Source organism: Ptychodera flava, chromosome 10, assembly GCF_041260155.1.
Source record: "Ptychodera flava strain L36383 chromosome 10, AS_Pfla_20210202, whole genome shotgun sequence".
Taxonomy (NCBI): domain Eukaryota; kingdom Metazoa; phylum Hemichordata; class Enteropneusta; family Ptychoderidae; genus Ptychodera; species Ptychodera flava.
In genome coordinates this window covers 32,484,271-32,502,592 of record NC_091937.1, presented here as the reverse complement: position 1 = coordinate 32,502,592, position 18,322 = coordinate 32,484,271, and the positions used below count along the sequence as shown (strand labels likewise).

Below are 18,322 nucleotides of genomic sequence, written 5' to 3'. Positions count from 1 at the left end.
AGAAATAATATTCTGTTCAGGGACGGAATCCGTACGCTCTCTTAAAGTTCCATTAGCTGTATCTTCTGGCGATTTTTCCGTTAGTTTTGATTGAAATGATCACTGGCTCATGTTGAATAGCCTGTCAAATAACAGAGAATCGCATATTATTCAGAAACATTACGTGCCCGACAACTAAATAACATGTGATTTTACAACGAAAATTTCAATTTTTGTCCGGACAGAAATACAAACTCTGTTGACACGCGGATTCCAACGTAGGCATTCTTCTGCACCTGCGCAAGCCATTTACAGCAATTTCAAAATAAATATTCATTACTTATGCCCGGTACTTACGTCGTAGTCCATTGTCCGAGCACGTTGCGTAGCCAGATGTCTGGCAATCCACGACGCAATGATATTTTGATCCCGCAATAAAGGTGAACTTGTACATTTCGCGTGATCGCGGCGTCACCATATATCTGCGTTCTCCCCAGCACGCTGAGCATGCCAGACGTCAACAAACGAGCTCGGAAGGGCAACACGTTTGAACAAAAATTAGCAGTTTTATGTGGCTATAACATCACTAATCACGTTTGTTTCTTCGTAAAACAACATTTGCAACAAATATGAGCCTCCAACATGGAATTTTCCGGGTAAAAATGGTCAAAAGTTACAAATAATGGACCTTTAATGCCTATTTGCTTATTTAATAAACTTTATTACCGATTAGTGAAATTTGACTTGCAGGATTTGGTTGGGGACGGAAATTTACTATGTCTATTGATGAGACAATGTGATTGTAGCAGTAAAAGATATTTTGCATTGCACATCTGCTTATTTGTAATTTTCAGTTTTAATGAGTTGTTTACAATTTGGCAATAAAGCTTGAAGGACATGACCATAGTTAATTAAAATCACTACATAAAGTGATTATTCAATTATAATTCAGCTAATTATTAATTTTTATGGTTAACAGTTCTTCCATAGAGCTTTAGATGATCAGGCCTATATGGATTTTGACGAAATCACAAACTAGCGAAATGATACATAAAAATCAATTTACAGACAACTGCAACACATACTGAAACACGGGAGCATTTTCAGTTTATCTCTGATAAGGATTTTTATATAACTCACATTGTATCTTCTTTCACTTTGTATTTCTAACAAGAGGGAGATTTGCTCTTGGGGTAAACAACATTGATTAGAATTTGCATTCATTCCAAACTTTGACCTGCCTCCTGGCTTAGTTTGCAAATGTGACCCTATCAGAGTGGAATTAAACTTCCCCTTTCCTCCGGTCCACTCCCTTCAAATCAAATAACCAGTATTTCCCTTACGTTCATGGCTATGCTGTGAAGGCTTGAAGACTTGTCATTATCAGACTGCAAAGCAATAGATAATCATAGTTTTTTTATTGTCTGAGCTAACAGTTGTTGCTTGAAGTCTTTGCAATCTGGATGTAGAATAGGAGTATAAATGAGGCAAGTCAGACCAAAAGGAACCCCAGAACGAAGTTCACACACGAAACAGATCGTCAACGAGATCCACATAGACACTACCCGTCTCTAGCCGCCCGAGTTGGTAGTATACGAGGTCAGAGGTTAAATTCCGGGCCCGACGTTAGCATTATGTATGAGGTATTTAGGGTGCTCATTCTTCAAAATATGCACCACCTATAATATGTTTGGTATGTCAGAGAAAGCGCGTCCATCAAAACATCAATGTCTATCGCTATCTTATCGTGAAATCTCATAATTCCTCGCTGCAGTTGCCCCACGGTATGTACAGTAATGTAAAGCACAAGCGGAAACCGCGACATCCTAAACGCGTTGAGTTTCGCTTTTCAAGCTAAAGTTTTTATCGATAGCCACAAAGTAAGAACTTCCTACAAATTGGCTTATTAGAGGCAAACGACCAGCTGATGATAACAATTTTAAACACAGGTGTTTTTTCATGTGAATATGCCCTTCTAACGTATTTTGAAAAGTTGGGGGAGGTGTGTAAATAGCTGTTTGTACCTGCCATCCCGACACGATTTTAAACATTTTCCCTCTCGTTCATGATTCTTTCTCTCCCCATTCCCCGATATGAAATCCCCCGCTTATCTCTTCCTATCAAAATGTCCCTTCTGAAGGTCCCCCTTCCCTCAACTCTACAAACTCTCCACTGCTGTGTCGTTTGTTTATGATGCAATTTCCCCGGCCCTATCCATTGCCAAACTCCAGGAAACAACCTCGTTGGCGGCCCCCTGGATTTTCTCTAAGCCTAGGCCAGCACCAGCTAGCTCGCTATAAATTACGAACTCAGAGAAAAAGCCTAAGGATCACCAAAGCTGAATGACAAGCTTTTGTCTTTTCAAAGGGAGTATTATGACTAGAAACTAGAGCAAATTCACAGGTCACTACACTATGCGTTTGGGTCACCATCGTGGACGTCTTTGCTTGCTATTTCCGCGCTGTCAGTAACTTTTTCAGGGCAGACAATGGTTCGAAATGCACAATTTGCGCAATTACGCAGTCGATACATAAATACATAAATACATACGTACATACCTACCTACCTACCTACCTACCTACCAACATACATACATACATACATATAGATATATTAGAAAAAGGTTTGACATTAAAATATTTATTTTAGGATTGACAAATTATCATTATTAAAAGTATAAATAAAACAATAACGAGAAATGGCGAGGTGGTTGCTTCAATTCAATTGAAGCGTGTGTTTTCATTAAAGTTATTTTGTATCTTTAATCAATTTTGAAGGTTCCAAATTTTTTTAGGTAAAAACAAGATCAACGCAATGTGCGATGGCTTTCCCAGACTTTACACCAGATATCCTTCTAGTTCGGTCACATCGTTAATTTCTCTGTCATCATTTCGTTCCTCCTGAGTTTGGCTCTTGGGATGGACTTCTGCTACAAGCACGACGACACGACGTGGGCTTGAAGCCGCTACCGAGTCGACGACTGCACGATTCGCAATTATGAAATCCTCGCTTGCCATTTCAATGGCCGGCAGTGAAGTTCAACCCTCTTTCGTTTGACTCCGACACGAATTTTTCTCGGCTCTTCTTGGGGATTCTCGTATGGAGCCTCGACGAAATGTTTCTGTCGACGCCCTAAAGCAGGATTCATGGTTACGCTACTCGTTTCAACCTTTGACAGCATTGTCATCAGGTCCTGCACAGAAGTGCTGTGACCGCTGTCGTTGTTGTTGGAAAGGGACAAATCAGAGAACTCTGATTCTTGCCGTTGTGGTGGCGCTGTCTCATCTTCCGCATCAGCTGCTTCGTTTGTTTGCAGTGACTTTCGTCTCTCCTCCAGCCATTCTCTGCACGCTACAGAAATAGAATGACATAAAAATAAATGTCCTTGACTTCATTTGAAAATTAAGAACTGGCTTTTTATGTTCTGTGAAGGGGTTGTGAAGGCCCCATCATAATATAACTGCAATTCTGCTAAATTCAAGAACCACATTTAGCCTCAGTGTTTGGCTCAACAGACAAATGCTCTAGCAGACAGACAGACAGACAAACAGACAAACAGACATTCGCTAATTCAAGTAGACATAGATAGATAGATAGATAGATAGATAGATAGATAGATAGATAGATAGATAGATAGATAGATAGATAGATAGATAGATAGATAGATAGATAGATAGATAGATAGATAGATAGATAGATAGATAGATAGACAGATAGATAGATAGATAGATAGATAGATAGATAGATAGATAGATAGATAGATAGATAGATAGATAGATAGATAGATAGATAGATAGATAGATAGATAGATTACACAGATAGATAGGTTATTCAAAAGGGAATGACAACTTGGAGAACTTACATCGAATGCAATGACGTAATGTTGCTAGGGTCACGCCTATGAACAGTACCAGAAATATCGCCCCTGCGAAGAAAACTGAAACAAAAATCGAAAAGTACATGGTAATTGACATGTTGTTGTTGGTGATTTATTACATCTACTTCAAGTTGTTGATAAGAGACAGACTCGGAAACAGGAAGGGAGAGGGACAGAGAAACAGGGGGACAGAAAGATACATACGTATCGACATGCAGCATTCATGCCGAGTAGTCAGAATAGTTACAAGTAAATGTACAATACAATGATTGATAGCACAAGCTGAGGACAAGCATTAAATATCCCTTTATCGCATCTGTTTTTTGATATGTCTGATACGTCAACTTAAACAGTTGCAAAGTCTTACCCTCGTTATAATAGAAGTTTTCCTGTCAAAAGTTTATGATTGGGTTGCCTTCTCCCGTCTTTGGACTTTCTCTACCTTTATACGCTGGGACATTGTCATAACATCGCTTTACACTGATTTCAACGGAGGTACACGTCACGCTCAAGTGAGAGCATTCAATTTAGCAACTCAGGGTTATTGTATGCTATTAAAGTAACTACTTACTGAGGATCGATCCGCGCAGGTCGAGTGACATGCCGGTCGCAGGAAATTTACAAATCTGTCGTGGATTTCATCTCTTTCAAGAACTCATCGGGCGTTCATGCCATGTGTTCTCTTACCAAAGTTTAATCTGGAAAAACAATCGTTAATATGTAGCTTTTGGCAAAACATGCATAAGTGGTTATATCAGTTGGACACGGTTGTATTAAACTCAACGACTATTTGATTCGGAGTCGTAGGGTTTTTCTCCCGACAAACTGGCGAATGGGATGCGACAACTCTATGTGCAAACCACAAATGCTAAATGATAATATTCCGGAAAAAATACGCATTGTTCAACAACAGCAGCCATTTACTTCTAGCTAACATAGAACAATAGTCTTGTATCGGGCAATGTACAATTAACATATCTGGAGGTAACAGCATTGCAGTGAGTATTACGTCACCTTTTGTCAACGTCGCTACAGAAGTGTCTTCGAGACGTTTTGTGAGAGAAGACACAAAAGAGAGAGACTTCCAATAAAATTGTAATAAAGTTTAATAATGAGTTTTACGGCATAGTCGAGCAGCACGACTCGTCACATGCTGCGGACTTGGTAAGTCGAAAGATTGCTTTCGTTCTGGGCTTATGATTTGCCTCTCGAGGCAAGTGCGAATTTGATACCAGTTGAAGTTATTATTTTATTCATTCCATTCCAGTAGTTAATAATTAATCCCAGTAAAGGCTGGTTTACGAAAAGAAAGACTTGAAGAAGACGTATGTACCAGTACATTGAGCAAGCGAGCACGTCTTTATCAAAATCACATTGACGTAATTGGAATAAGCAACGAACTGGAGTAAGTTAATCAGAATATTATAAGAAAGCTCACCTGGTAAAGGAAACTTTGGTTCAGTGCAGATAATGTCCTTACAGAGTCACGAAATGGCGGACACCGGTCGTTTACATCGATACGACTGGGTCATGTGGTCCAGACGAAAATGAATCTCGTTCGCTCTGGTGATTTAATACAGTCGTTTCTTTTGACACAGTCAAACCTTAAGCCATCGTCATGTCGGACGATTAATGTGTTTCATAATAAAATGATCCAAAGGGGTCTTTCAAACGCTCATTGATTGAGGCTTTGTAGTGGAAACAAAAGGGAAGCCACTGCACTAGTGTTCACTGTTGACGATTTATTCAAAGGAAGAAATTTTCCAAAAATTTAATTACGGCCTGTCTGACTTATTTCAACTCCACAGAAATTGTTAATTGAAAAATCCCGAAAACACACCATCTCTCTTTCTTGTTTAAGAAAACAAAATGTTTATCAGAAAATACATGTAGTATTTCGCTATTTCACTTAGAGATCGAAATCTATTTGGGTGTGGATGTGCTGGTAGAGAAAAGTTAATTTTGTGTGGTGTGTTCCTTGATAAAAAGAAATTCCATCATCCATATAGCTACATTTAACAAAGACTGGTATCAACAAGATGTGGATAAGACGTTAATCATATGATGTGTTGATTTATGTCGTGTTAGGATTTGTGGGGTGTGGTGTGGTCTGACCTGATTTGGTTAAAATAAACGCTCCATTGGCAGTAACCTTTGACCCTTTTTCAATTCCTCCAGTTCTGTTTGCAATATAGAGTTTCCCTGTTTTACTCAAAAATTCATCTAAAATACCCGGTACTCATCCGCCAAAAAAGTCTGCACGTGTGTAATTAATGTCCAACATTATTGTTGATGAATGAATTGTGCTGCGGATTAGAATTCATTTGTCAACAATATCATCGCATACTGTATACAATTCATCGTCTGATGCTATAACTTTGTATATCGACATAATTTAGGGAGAAGAAGAAGAAAGTGAAATTGTTTTCTGTAATTTACAAAACTTATAACAAAATCATTTAAAGTTGCACATATTGTCCTTATAAGGTAATACGTGCCTTGAAGCTTAAAAACTTGAAACTTTTGCTAAAACTTTTCGAAATTAAGAAAAAAATTAGGGGTCACGGTGCACAATTTGGCATTCGAGAATAATTTATCCAATTTTTAATGACAATTGACATCCCTGTGTTAACTCTAGGGGAACAATAAAATTTTCGATTTTCACAAAAATAAGCCGGTGAAAACTTTATTTTATGATCTTCAAAATGAGTCCCCAAACGTTGTAGACCAAAAAGGGTGATGTAAAAGTTTGAGAGTTCTAATATCTGTCTCCGAGGCGCATCACTACCTTAAAACAAAGGCAAAAGATTTTGTATGATGTCACTGCTACAGCGTTCAAATCAAACGACACAAACCGAAACGGCAAACCTGAAAGGAAACAAAAGATGTGCTTTTGAACGAAAGCGACGCCGCGACATTTTGATCCAACGATTTCAAAATGTCGCTTTTATAGTACGGCAAAATGGTTGTACTTTCGATTTGTGTAATTCGTAAAGCTTTTGGCATTTTCTCGCTGTAGCCATTGTGCAGTTTCAATTCATTTTTGACCGAGAGTCAACTGGAAAAAATACCCTCGTTCGCAATGCTTGAAGCTCGGTCTGAGCCATAGGAAGTTCCAGATGTTTCATATTTTGTTTCGGTGCGATGGCTCCACGTCAACAATCTCAACACGACGGATTTCACATAATCCAGACAGGCTCCGACAGAGATGCTTGAAAATGAGTTTAATACTTTCGATATGCAACCAGCTCGGGCGGTATATCCACGGAGTGAACATCGGCCACGTGAAGTAGACCTCGTCTTTGGCTCGGATATGGAAACACTTGGCTTTCTGTCGTTGTGAAAGGATGCTGTTGATCTACGAGATCAGCCAGTTCAACTGAAGTAAATGACCCCTCTGACATTTCATGGGCGCTGAGGGTGAAGCTCTCGTTGTCCTGCCAACCACAGGGAATGGTCATTTCAATAGTAGGTCTCGTCCGACGCGTGAATAACGGCGCTTCCGAGAGCGTCGTTTGTTCCGTTCTCAAGAGTTTCGCCGTCATCCCGCTTTTTGTCTTGTCGTGCACCGTCCAATCGTTGTTGTACAGGGACAAATCCGAAAATGCCCGACAGTCGCCTTGCCCCTGCGATTCATAAGCCCGTGTCTTGACCATACCTGCATCGGATTTACGTGACATCTTTCTCGGTGTACTTCCCGCAGATCTCTGCTCATCACATGATCCTGCAGGAAAACAAAGTGAACATGAAACATGGACGATATCAATGAAAACTGGTAGAAAGAATACATACATCCGTCTGACGCACTATAATCAACAAACGAAACTTGGCTACATTATAATAAACGAATCACACAAACAAATAAAAAAAATCAAGAGGCAGGTAATAGATATGGGTAAGTAAACAGATAAAAGATAAAAAGAACTGAAAGACACATGGATTAATAACTGATAAACAACCGGAATATATAAATATCAATAGATAGATAAGAACCCCCAAAAAGAATCAGTATTAACTGTTTTCTCAGCTTGTCTGCCTGACATTTGATTCCTTCTAAAGTTCAAGGTTGTACCCTATTTAGACCTATTAGAATTTGCCGACTTTGAGAATTTCGTTAAACTTATAAGTGCATCACTATGAGCTCGCACCAGTGTTTTTGTCGAATTGATAAAAATTAACAGGAAAAATGTGTTGTGAAGCTAAATTTGATCACTGACTTACCGCAGAAACAGCGACGTATCATGTTCACAGCAGCGGCTAGAAATACGACTGCAACCGTCGATGCTATAATTGACACTGAAAGACACCGAAACGAACAGTAAATACATGTATTCCGGCCCTTAGTGCCGGACCGTCCAAGATATTTAAATTCCTAGACATGTAGGCCGGGTAAAGCTCAGAAAGAGTAGAAACGAAACGACACTAATTCAAAATGATTTACGTGAGTTGTAAATATAATGTATAATTTAAATGTTCCAATAGCACCAAGTTATAAGAAAATGTTTAAAAATCTCACCGACGATGTATGTGGTTCTTCCGACATACATGTTGTCCCGTTGCTCACATTAGAACATATTCATCGCGTTACTGGTGTGATGTGGGGTGCCTGTGAGGAAACACAAAACACGCTGCTGGAATAAAGTCAACATTTTTAATATGAAATGGCCCTGAACAAGGATACAGTCTATTTAGTAGACTCATGAGAAAAATCAAGGTAGATTTTGTCCTTTCGTCATTACGTGACTGGAGGTGAAATCAAACATTCCAATATATGCCGGATATTTGTAACTCTTTTCCCCGGGGAGGGGGGCAGATACTTGGAGAAAACTCTTGTCAAGGTGTTGATAGCTGCATTTTACTTTGGCCAATGGCAAAAGTCGCATTACTTTATGCTGTCATTATCGATCATCCCGCCTGCTAATTATAATAATCACGAAAGAAATTTTGACTTTGCCAGAGCAAGTGTCGTGACATTGGAAATGACGGAGTCTAATTTTCAGACATTGTGACGTGATTCCGTACAGGTTAGATCATGAACTTTCCATTGTATCTGTCACCCTGCTTGGTGTTCAGAATAACCTTACGTAGTAAAGAGAATAAAAGTGTTTGCACAAAGACAGTCGTTTTTTATTGACCAATCGATAATGACAAACGGCCGTTTCTCTGCCAAGAACATGAAACCTGGCAGGTCATCTCTGGAGCTTATCTCTATAGTGTTGTCATGGGCAAATTGAGGAAAAGCTACCTGTACTGAAAGTTTCGTCATGTTGCCAAATATTGGCTGACGATTAAAAAACTGGTCTCAGTGGATCTGTTCAGCTGATACTGTTTTAACAAGTATGGCGCCGAATAAATAAACTGGCATCTATTTCTGTGGGTTCTGTTGAGACTGTCACAGCAGCTTAAGCTTTTCTTGGACGGTTGATCAGAAGACCATCACCACCCCCTCCCCTGCCCTCTCCAACCCTGCCAAATAAACACTTATCGGCAACGGCAAGGTATATAAACTCACCTGTAAAACGCTGACTGTCAGATACAGACTTTCGACTCGCTGATCATTGCCCCGATCAAATCGTCTGTTAAGATCACAGTAGATCGGTAGACCCAACAGATTTATTGTCACACCGAACAATGGGACATTATTGGTGGCGATGATTAAACGTCGTTAAGGTTATACCAAGAAAAACGAGATAAACAGTGTCATAGAAACAGCTTCAGTACCCAACTGTAAGCTATATACCTTGCACAGTTGACGTGCCATCAAGAATATACGTTTAGCCGTAATTTTTGCATTTTGCTTCCTAACAAATGTTATCCAATCTTGACAGAGATGTTTGGATTCCTGTTATTAAGGTAGAACGCGCCCCGGGGACAGACATTCGGAATCTCAAACTTTTACAATTCTTTTCTGATCTACCGCTTTTTGGGCCTAATTTTAAAGCTCTTGATGTAAGAAAAAAAATTCACCGTCTTAGTTTTTCGAATATTGACAATTTTATTTTTCTCCACAGAGTTAACACAGGGATGGCGCCCATTTTGAATTTCAAATATAAGTAAATATTTGTTTCTCTAGTATCACAATTTCACGGTAACTCCCGATTTTTATTTTTGATTTTGAAAGAAATGGTTGAAAGTTTCATTTCGGAAGTTTGAGCAAAAGTTTAGGTTGTTCATTTTCGATGCGCATATTACTTTAAGCCACATTGTCTTCATAAATTGTCACTATTTCAATCCTTGGTGATGGATTGGACGGTGAAATTCAGACGCTTACATGTATATATTTGCGGTTTCCATGTCTGAGTTTCAACACTCAAATTATTTAGTTGTTATAGTCTAAATTATGCATTCGTCGCCAATATTTTGAAAAGGTTCTATGACTCCGGTAAGCATTTTATACAAGTTGCCTTTGATTCCAAGCCATCTTATAAAAATAAAGCAAAATGGTGCAACTAATAGGGCTTTAACCCCTTACATTTGTTTTAAAATTGTAAAAATTATTACACTACATGGGAAAAAGAAACCGATTATAATCTTGTGGTAAATGTTCTCTGACTCCGATAAATACGTCGGAGACAGTCAAGTATCCGACTTATAAATGTAAAGTTAGGCTCAAAGGTGTTTTGTCATGATGTCAAGATACCTTTCTAAGGAACGCACTTAATACTTGGAGGAACGATGAGAGCTGTTCGCAACTGCCATCACGACTAAAACCTGGCTCTACAGTTAACTAAGTTGTCCGCTTAGCAAAATATTATTAAATTTATTTGCAGATGAGAAAAACTGCCAGCCTGCTCGTACCCTGCTCTCAAATAAGATGACAAATGTCCACTCACCCGCCAAGAAATCGTTTGCGAGACTCGGAAACCCTTTTCATAGAACAGTTTTGATATTACAATGTATTTAAAAGGTATACTGTCACCTGTTCCAATTTTGCCACAGTTACCATGGAAAGAGAAAATCTAACCAATCACAGATTTGAGCGGGTGACCGATTTTTAAAAAGAGAGCCCTCACATGGACATTTTGAATACCAAGGAACGCCCCTTTGACCATATATGGGCATATTTAGATTACAGGTGACTGTATACCTTTAAATCGAAATGTCATAGTCAAGCATAATGCTTTCAGTTACTCGCCGTCGAAGACCTTTTTTATATAATCCCATATGAATGTATCTCAATGTTAGCCCTCCGCAATGTTAACCCTTTTAACCCTGGGTGGGGATTTCTTGGCGATGTCAGAGGTCACAATGGTGTCATCAGGGTAGAAAAGGTTGAATCCGACTCTTTGTGGAAACAGCCTATCAAAATTATTTTGAAAGATATGCAAATACATGTAACTTATTTGTGTCTAAACAACTGCAACGTAATACCTTGAATAGTGTCCAGGATTGCCAAGCAAAAGTAGTCACTGTAGGCTTCATCTTACAATTTTCAAATGATATGACGATGAATCCGAGATTGTTTTAAAACAAATCTTTACAATTATAGGCCTACAGGTTGTGAGTTATTAAACTCACTGTGGAGATTCGTCAACCAACACGTGGGTGTTTGATATCGCGCCATCTAGAGTTCTCCTCCCGAATTTTCGAGCACTGCTGTCCTCGCGTCAGAGAACAGCATCGACTTGCTCAACAGAAAATGAAAAAGGTCGAAACTCTCACAAGATACAGTCATATAAAATCACGTAACTTTATTTAATATATAACCTGAAACATACAAAAAAGTTTTAATGTTTAAGCTTTTATTGCGGCCGAGTTGCTATTGATTGGATGTCACTTTAGTACAGGAATGCAGCCAGTGACGATCATAATGCTTTTTTCAGTAAAAAATAACTTTAATTATAAGAAACGTGCTTGCTCATCAAATGCAGCTTTGCAGGTAAGATGTTGTTGTTGCTATCGGTATTGCACTTTCCAAAGATAACACCTTCACAGAAAATAATAAGTCACCGAAATGCACAATATTGAGTCAATATGTAACGTTTTCACTCTCTAATTTTCGGAACGGTTCTCATCAGATTTATTTTCGATTGCGAAGAACACGAGCCATTCATGCTCCAAAATCTACTCCCGTTTTGTTCGAGTTGTCAACAAAATCTGTTACATTCTTTAAACTGAGTGAGAACTGTCTAAACGTCACAAATAGTAGTAATAATACAGGGAAGTGTAACATGACAATTATTGGAGGTTTTTGAAAATAGTGCCTTGTGATAAATGGTGGAATTTCGCTTGTTGCGTACTCATTTGAGAGCAACCGTATCATGATGACGCAGTGAACATTTATTAGGTACTAGAAGTTGGTACATGCAGCCTGAGAATGACGACTGGCGTTTTGTAGAGTCGCCGGGGTAGAACGGAAAAGTCGTTCACTTTGATACCTTCACTGCAAATTGCACTGCCTGTGTTCCGATCACCTTGTGTCACCATGATGGTAATTTATACCATCATTTCAGCAAAATTCATAACAAGGAAAAGAATAGAGTTGGTCGGCCATGGTCAGGGTCAGGTACAGAACAGTTCCACGTCCTTTGTTCGCATCAGCTGAAATGCGCTTGGTTCTTGTCAGTTTAGGTGAATATTTGCACATACTGGTAGTGTCATTACCTAACACCGTAACTGTTGCCGCTTGCACCACGATTCTCTTTTACTCAATACTCATAGTTGTACCATGGATCTTTTTCACCTCCAGGGTTGTACCATGGCACTGGTTTTCTGACGGTGTTACCTTGGCTGTCTGCTTCTTGTACAAGGCGGCGTGCTTTTCCCTGATAAACGTTACAAAAACTGTAAAATACAATAAACGATACAACGTGAATTTGCTCTTAGATAGCAATATACATCACACGAGGACTGCTTCTGCTATCATTAAGATAGCGTGAATGGTGTGGTCAAATTAAAAAAAAATATGTGTGTTTCTGGAACCGACTTACCCTGGAAAAACTCACAGAGTAGTAGTACAAGCGATATTCATCTAGAAATTATAAGTAATAAATGTCATGTGTAAAACCACGGTTCAGAGGGACCGTGATAAACGTTTTTCTATTATACCATAAGACCCTACTAGGGTCTATGATTATACAATCCTTAGCTGTGTCGTATGTGTGCCTAGTGCTTTACCCTCGCCATCTCTGCATAGTATTTCAAAGAAAATTCTGTCGATTCCCCCCTAATCCCCTTCATTAGGTTTTTCTACCGATCGCCAACGCTGGGGCTTGTCGTCCTGACCAAATAACTCATTAGCATCCAATAAGGTAAAAAGAAAGTAATTTAAATATCATGAGCTGCTAACGAGCTGTTTAGTAAGGGAAATAATCCTCCGCATCGGCGAGGAGGTGAAAAAAAAAACTAAAGAAGGGGATTAGGGAGGGCAATTAACAGATATGGGGTGTTTTATTCAAGTTGAAATACTATACAGAGATAGCGAGGGTAAAGTATTACGCATACGCGACACATGTAAGCTAAGGCTTGTATAATAAAAAAGTTAATACATGACATTTATAGATCAAAACACCTGGACGAATATTGCCTTTAAATGCATTCACATCTTACTTTCCCCTGTAACCACAGACGCGTTTTTGAGTATCTGTGATGTCACCTCCATGCAGGTAACTTGCTGCAAGTATTTCCAGGGCGGTTAAAATCACAGACGCAGCATGCGCACAAACTCTAGGAGTTTCCCCTGAAATCGGGGGGGGGGGGGGGGGGGGGGAGGGGTTCGAAAGTTTACACTTTTGGCCAAATACTGATGCCAAAACCATAAATTTTCTTTACAACACGGTAAATCAAACGTGTATATCATGGTAAAATAAATCATTAGTGCCATAGTGAAAAACGGGTCAAAAGTCTACATTTTATCAAGAAGACTTACTTTGTTGGCAGAAGTTAACGATTTTGTAGGCGGCTATAAGTAATATGATTCCAACAAACGTCGTTAAAATTACCACTGAAAATAAATGAACATAATAAAAATTAGTTTGTTATTAAACAGCTCGGCAGAATCAAACACCAGCTTGAGGTGACAAATGCTGAGAAATAAAACGAGAATCAGAGGTACTGAAGTGGTAGACTCAATTTGCAGTAGCATTATTAGCCAGAAAGACCACAGGGAACACAGTAATCTGGTCGCTAGTCTTGTTTATGTTGTTATTTTCTTCGAAGCAAGATAATTCGTTGTTGCTATTGTTCCAATCATATAGATACCGTTGCAAATATATATATATATATATATATATATATATATATATATATATATATATATATATATATATATATATATATATATATATATATATATATATATATATATATATATATATATATATATATATATATATATATTAATTTTAATTTTGGTTTCCATTTTAGGGACAGCGAACGGGTCCGACACATCGAACTGCTAAATGCAGCAGACTCCTAAATGAAAGATTAGCACCGCCCGGAAGACTTTAGACCCGGATATCGCCCACATCGTCTGACTTGAATTTGGTGTAAATCAATTAACGAGAATCACAGCACAAGTGAAGAGTTTGAACAAATATATAACACGTGATGCCATTGGAGTTTTGGATTTATCTTATCTATTAAAGTAAGCATTAAATACATGCAAATATCGAAAGTTGCAGCCGTGAACATAGAAGGAAACCGGAACGAAGTCTGAGTATTGTCACGGTATCTTAAGACAACTACCTCATTGTTGTCCAAGTTGTATCATTGACAAATATCCATCTTCTGCTGTCTATGATTGTAAAAAACTGCATATAGAGCAACTAACAAGAAACGTTTACATGGTTGTAGAGAAACTAGTCCAAATTAAAGTGAAATGCGGATTAGAAGCGATACTTCTTCTATCTATGGTTTTAAGACGGGGGGGGGGGGTAATTGTTGAAATGAAAATCGCAAAGATAGAGCTGAAGATGAGAAAAACAAAGAAAAGATTCAGTTTTTTCCATCATCACAATGTGTCTCGTCGATTGGCCTATGACGGATGTACAGGCGGCGGCCGCTTTGCGCTACTGCATCGGCGAATAAACATTCCATTCTGTTCACAATTTGTAACTTTCAGCACGGCTAGATCGAATACCCGTTACAATTTAGATCAATCAACGTTAACAGTTATATAACGGTATTAGCAGTAAGGGTTACATTAGGTCCAATAAAATCACGGTCACTTTCTCTCTGCACAGGCAAATAAGACAAACGTAGTCAAGTTCAAGTACTGTCAACAAACAGACAAGGAAGTTCACTAAAATATTGTTCTATAATTGTTGACGCCACCGAACATCCATCATTGTCGCAGGATACTTACCGGCTACATATGTTTGCGTACTGACCGGCATTCTGGCAACAGTACAGCTTACGTGCAATCATGACATCACTGAGGGCGTATATTCATTGCGCGGCTCGCTCCAAATCTAAAGGTGTCCAGAAACCTACCTATATACAATATACTAGTAACAAGAAGTCAGAAAAGACGTCGTTAGACGTTCTCTAAAGATCCACCGAAACCTATAGCTATTTTAAATACATCTCAGTTCTACGGGTACTTTCGTGGATAATACAAAGTTATACCTGTCGCTACTAGTCTTCGTGGTCGTCTTGAGATCAAATCACAGTCCCTCCGTGTGTGGAAGAATGAGGTCGAATGAAAGGTCTCTAATGTCGTTGTGATACAATAAGCTGTTGTCAGATCTTATTGTCATTGGAAAACACTGAAGGTGAATTAAAGGTCAAGAATGACAATAGGCATGACAAGTTGTGATTCACAGCGAAGAATTCGATGTATTGGTGAGAGTCAGTCGAACTGCAACCAAAATGGCGTCCACAGGAAATTCAATCGTAGTCAGAGGGAAAGTGGTTGTTTTATTTCTTAACCTTTCAAAAATAATTAGCTGACAATTAGCTTACCAGTCTGTAGGGATTATTATGAGAAATTCTTTATAAAATGAAAAGTCTCACAATTATGTCTTTCCTACAACAGCCTTAGTTATCTGTTTGTTATATGGTATTTTCAAACTCATTGCACATTACACAGGTGACGAAAACGTCAACAGAACTGTGACAGCCTGGCATGCCAAACTCATAAATCCCGAGTCTTGCTTCAATGGTTAGGCCTAGCTTTTGTCGGCAATGTGACAAGCGTGTGGACCGGACATGTTTGCAAAGTACAGAAACGATCTTGTATTTTCACTTCAAATGCCATAAAAATTGAAATTCTCTTAAATGGATTAACTATTAGATTTCCATACACAAAGACAACACGCGTACAATATTGCTTCTTAAGTAATGTTTACCTGATATTGTCACGACAGATCCGCTGGTTACAGTAACACAACTTTAGCGGCAGCGGTGACGTTCTGGTGTACTAGCGACGACAGAGGGCGAGCGAGGGACTGTTGCGAAAACAAAGACGCCAGGTCACACGTCGGGTCAAACAAACAATTGAAATTATTGTACAGCAGTGTACAGTATCAGTGACTCAAGGCTTACTATGCAAATACGGAAACTATTTTAACACGTACATAGTGGCGCACGTCAGAATGTGCTCCTGACTGTAGTTAGTGAATAGCTTTCGGCCATTTGGGGTCATAACGGCTAAAAAATTGGGAATCACAAGTGACGGTCCCCGTATCATGTTCTTGCCAGATGCAACATTTTACACATTAAAGTTCTTAGGCGGGTGGAAATGAAAAACAAAAAAAAAACAGCAAATAAACTGAACGAACAAGAGTAACCTGTTATTGTAGATACTGCCAAGGCAATGGATAAGGTACACTTATTTCATACTTGCCCGACAGTATACCCAGAGACGGACTCGTGTAAGTTAATGAAGTTTCTATGGGGTGGGGAGGGGTGTGGGAAACTTAGGGATTTAAGTTTAACACGATTGGAACTAATTTGGGACAATTGGATCTTCATATTTTGCAAATTTCTCAAAAGTGTTAGGTGCCATATGGCTGAATGTTGCAATATTACAAATTACTCATAAAAAAGTGTGTAATGTAAAAAGAAAAGCAGTTAAGATACATTTTGTAGATTACATCGGGATTACGTCATCATCCAATTATCCCAAATTAGTTCCAATCGTGTTGTTTTTTATCCTACATTGACATTTGACGTCGCCCTAAATAAATAAATAAATAAATAAATAAATAAATAAATAAATAAATAAATAAAATACAGAACTGTCCTAATTTTTTTCGGCGTCATCTAAGATGAAGTGCAAATTTTCTCTTTCAAAGGATCAAAGCTTGGAACTCTTAACGTAACTGGTCTGAACTTCCAGAGTACACAGTCAACGTATATTGAGACGCTCCCCTCTTAGATTTGCAAAGGCGTTTCAACGTCATAATTCAATCACCATTTCCAAGCGTCTCCTTCTCAGTGTAGGGATATTCTCTTTTGAGTGAGCAAACATTGCTCACATTTTCCGACAGATCAGTACCACATAGCTTTTCTTTGAGGATATATTCTACAAACGCTTAATCTGTTCTGTTTCACCCCGTCTCTTTTACGTATGTGTTAACACATCGTTCACCTAAGGATTTGACTGTTTACCGTGGAAAACACGTCTTATCGGGAAAAGGCAACCTTCACAACTGTGGAAAACTACCAAGATTCACATCCAAAATGAACATTTACAATCAAACAAAGCTCATCTCTGTCTCAAAGTATATAGATGTCCTCGTGGGAAATTACAGTGCTCGATGCCAAAGCTGAGCGTTGCTAACAATATCAATATCAATTGATTTAATTCATTTGGCGGTGAGCAGCAATGTTTTCCTCGAAGAAAGTTATTTATCCTTGAAAGCTATTTACGGCATTTCCTTGAGATTGTAATTGGAAATGCATTAGGCCTAAGTGGGGACCGACACCTATACAAACAGCAGACTAGCATTCAGTTATTGATCATAACATTGAGCATGACACACAAACACACTACACTGCACAGGTCCTGTTGACAAGCTGAACACTAAAGCACTTCGACATGATTTCAGAGTTGAACAAGAAAACTATTTTTTCACAGAAAATTGAAGAACTGGAAAAATGTGAGAGCTCAAGGAGCTTTAAAGAAGCAAAGAATCTGATACATGGTCGAAATGAAACAACATACCCCTTCAATTCGCTCACATGAAGAGGAGAAATTCCAACTGCTCCAAACGTTTCGCTGTGCAGAAACGGTAGAATAACACTATGCTGTGCCAGTGAAAGTTTTGAACTTATATGCGGTTGAAACTCACAAGACCCTTGTTGCCCAAAAATACTTGGTAAACTAGAATTGGTGATTTAGGAGTTTCATTTTCTAAGCCTCCTGATTGACTTTCGTTTTTCTGCAAAATGCAATCAGTGGCTTTCACTGGAGTCGGCGTGATGAACCCTTTTGACCTGAGCAAAACCAACTTAGTCAAGATCAAGCTTATGATCGATGAAGATGTTGAAAAACGTAATCAAGCTCTTCTAATTGTAAGA

The 18,322-nt window shown here is 38.7% G+C and overlaps 2 protein-coding genes across 3 annotated transcripts; both read right to left on the bottom strand.

The window, feature by feature from the left end:
* Positions 1-2,720: 2,720 nt before the first annotated feature.
* On the bottom strand, positions 2,721-5,954 carry LOC139141478 (uncharacterized). Its single transcript, XM_070711081.1, has 4 exons — positions 5,295-5,954; positions 4,428-4,554; positions 3,842-3,916; positions 2,721-3,330 (listed from the first exon to the last, which is right to left on the bottom strand). Exons 2-4 carry the CDS (start codon positions 4,456-4,458, stop codon positions 2,975-2,977), a joined length of 462 nt encoding a protein of 153 aa, XP_070567182.1. The 5' UTR covers positions 4,459-4,554; positions 5,295-5,954; the 3' UTR covers positions 2,721-2,974.
* Positions 5,955-6,437: 483 nt separating this feature from the next.
* LOC139142543 (uncharacterized) lies at positions 6,438-9,499 on the bottom strand. Of its 2 annotated transcripts, XM_070712503.1 has the most exons (4): positions 9,369-9,499; positions 8,373-8,462; positions 8,078-8,152; positions 6,438-7,580 (listed from the first exon to the last, which is right to left on the bottom strand). In XM_070712503.1, exons 2-4 carry the CDS (start codon positions 8,401-8,403, stop codon positions 7,081-7,083), a joined length of 606 nt encoding a protein of 201 aa, XP_070568604.1. In that variant the 5' UTR covers positions 8,404-8,462; positions 9,369-9,499; the 3' UTR covers positions 6,438-7,080. The 2 variants fall into 2 exon arrangements, with proteins under 2 accessions (XP_070568604.1, XP_070568603.1); XM_070712502.1 differs by lacking the exon at positions 9,369-9,499 and having other exon boundaries at positions 8,373-8,583.
* Between the last annotated feature and the right edge of the window lie 8,823 nt (positions 9,500-18,322).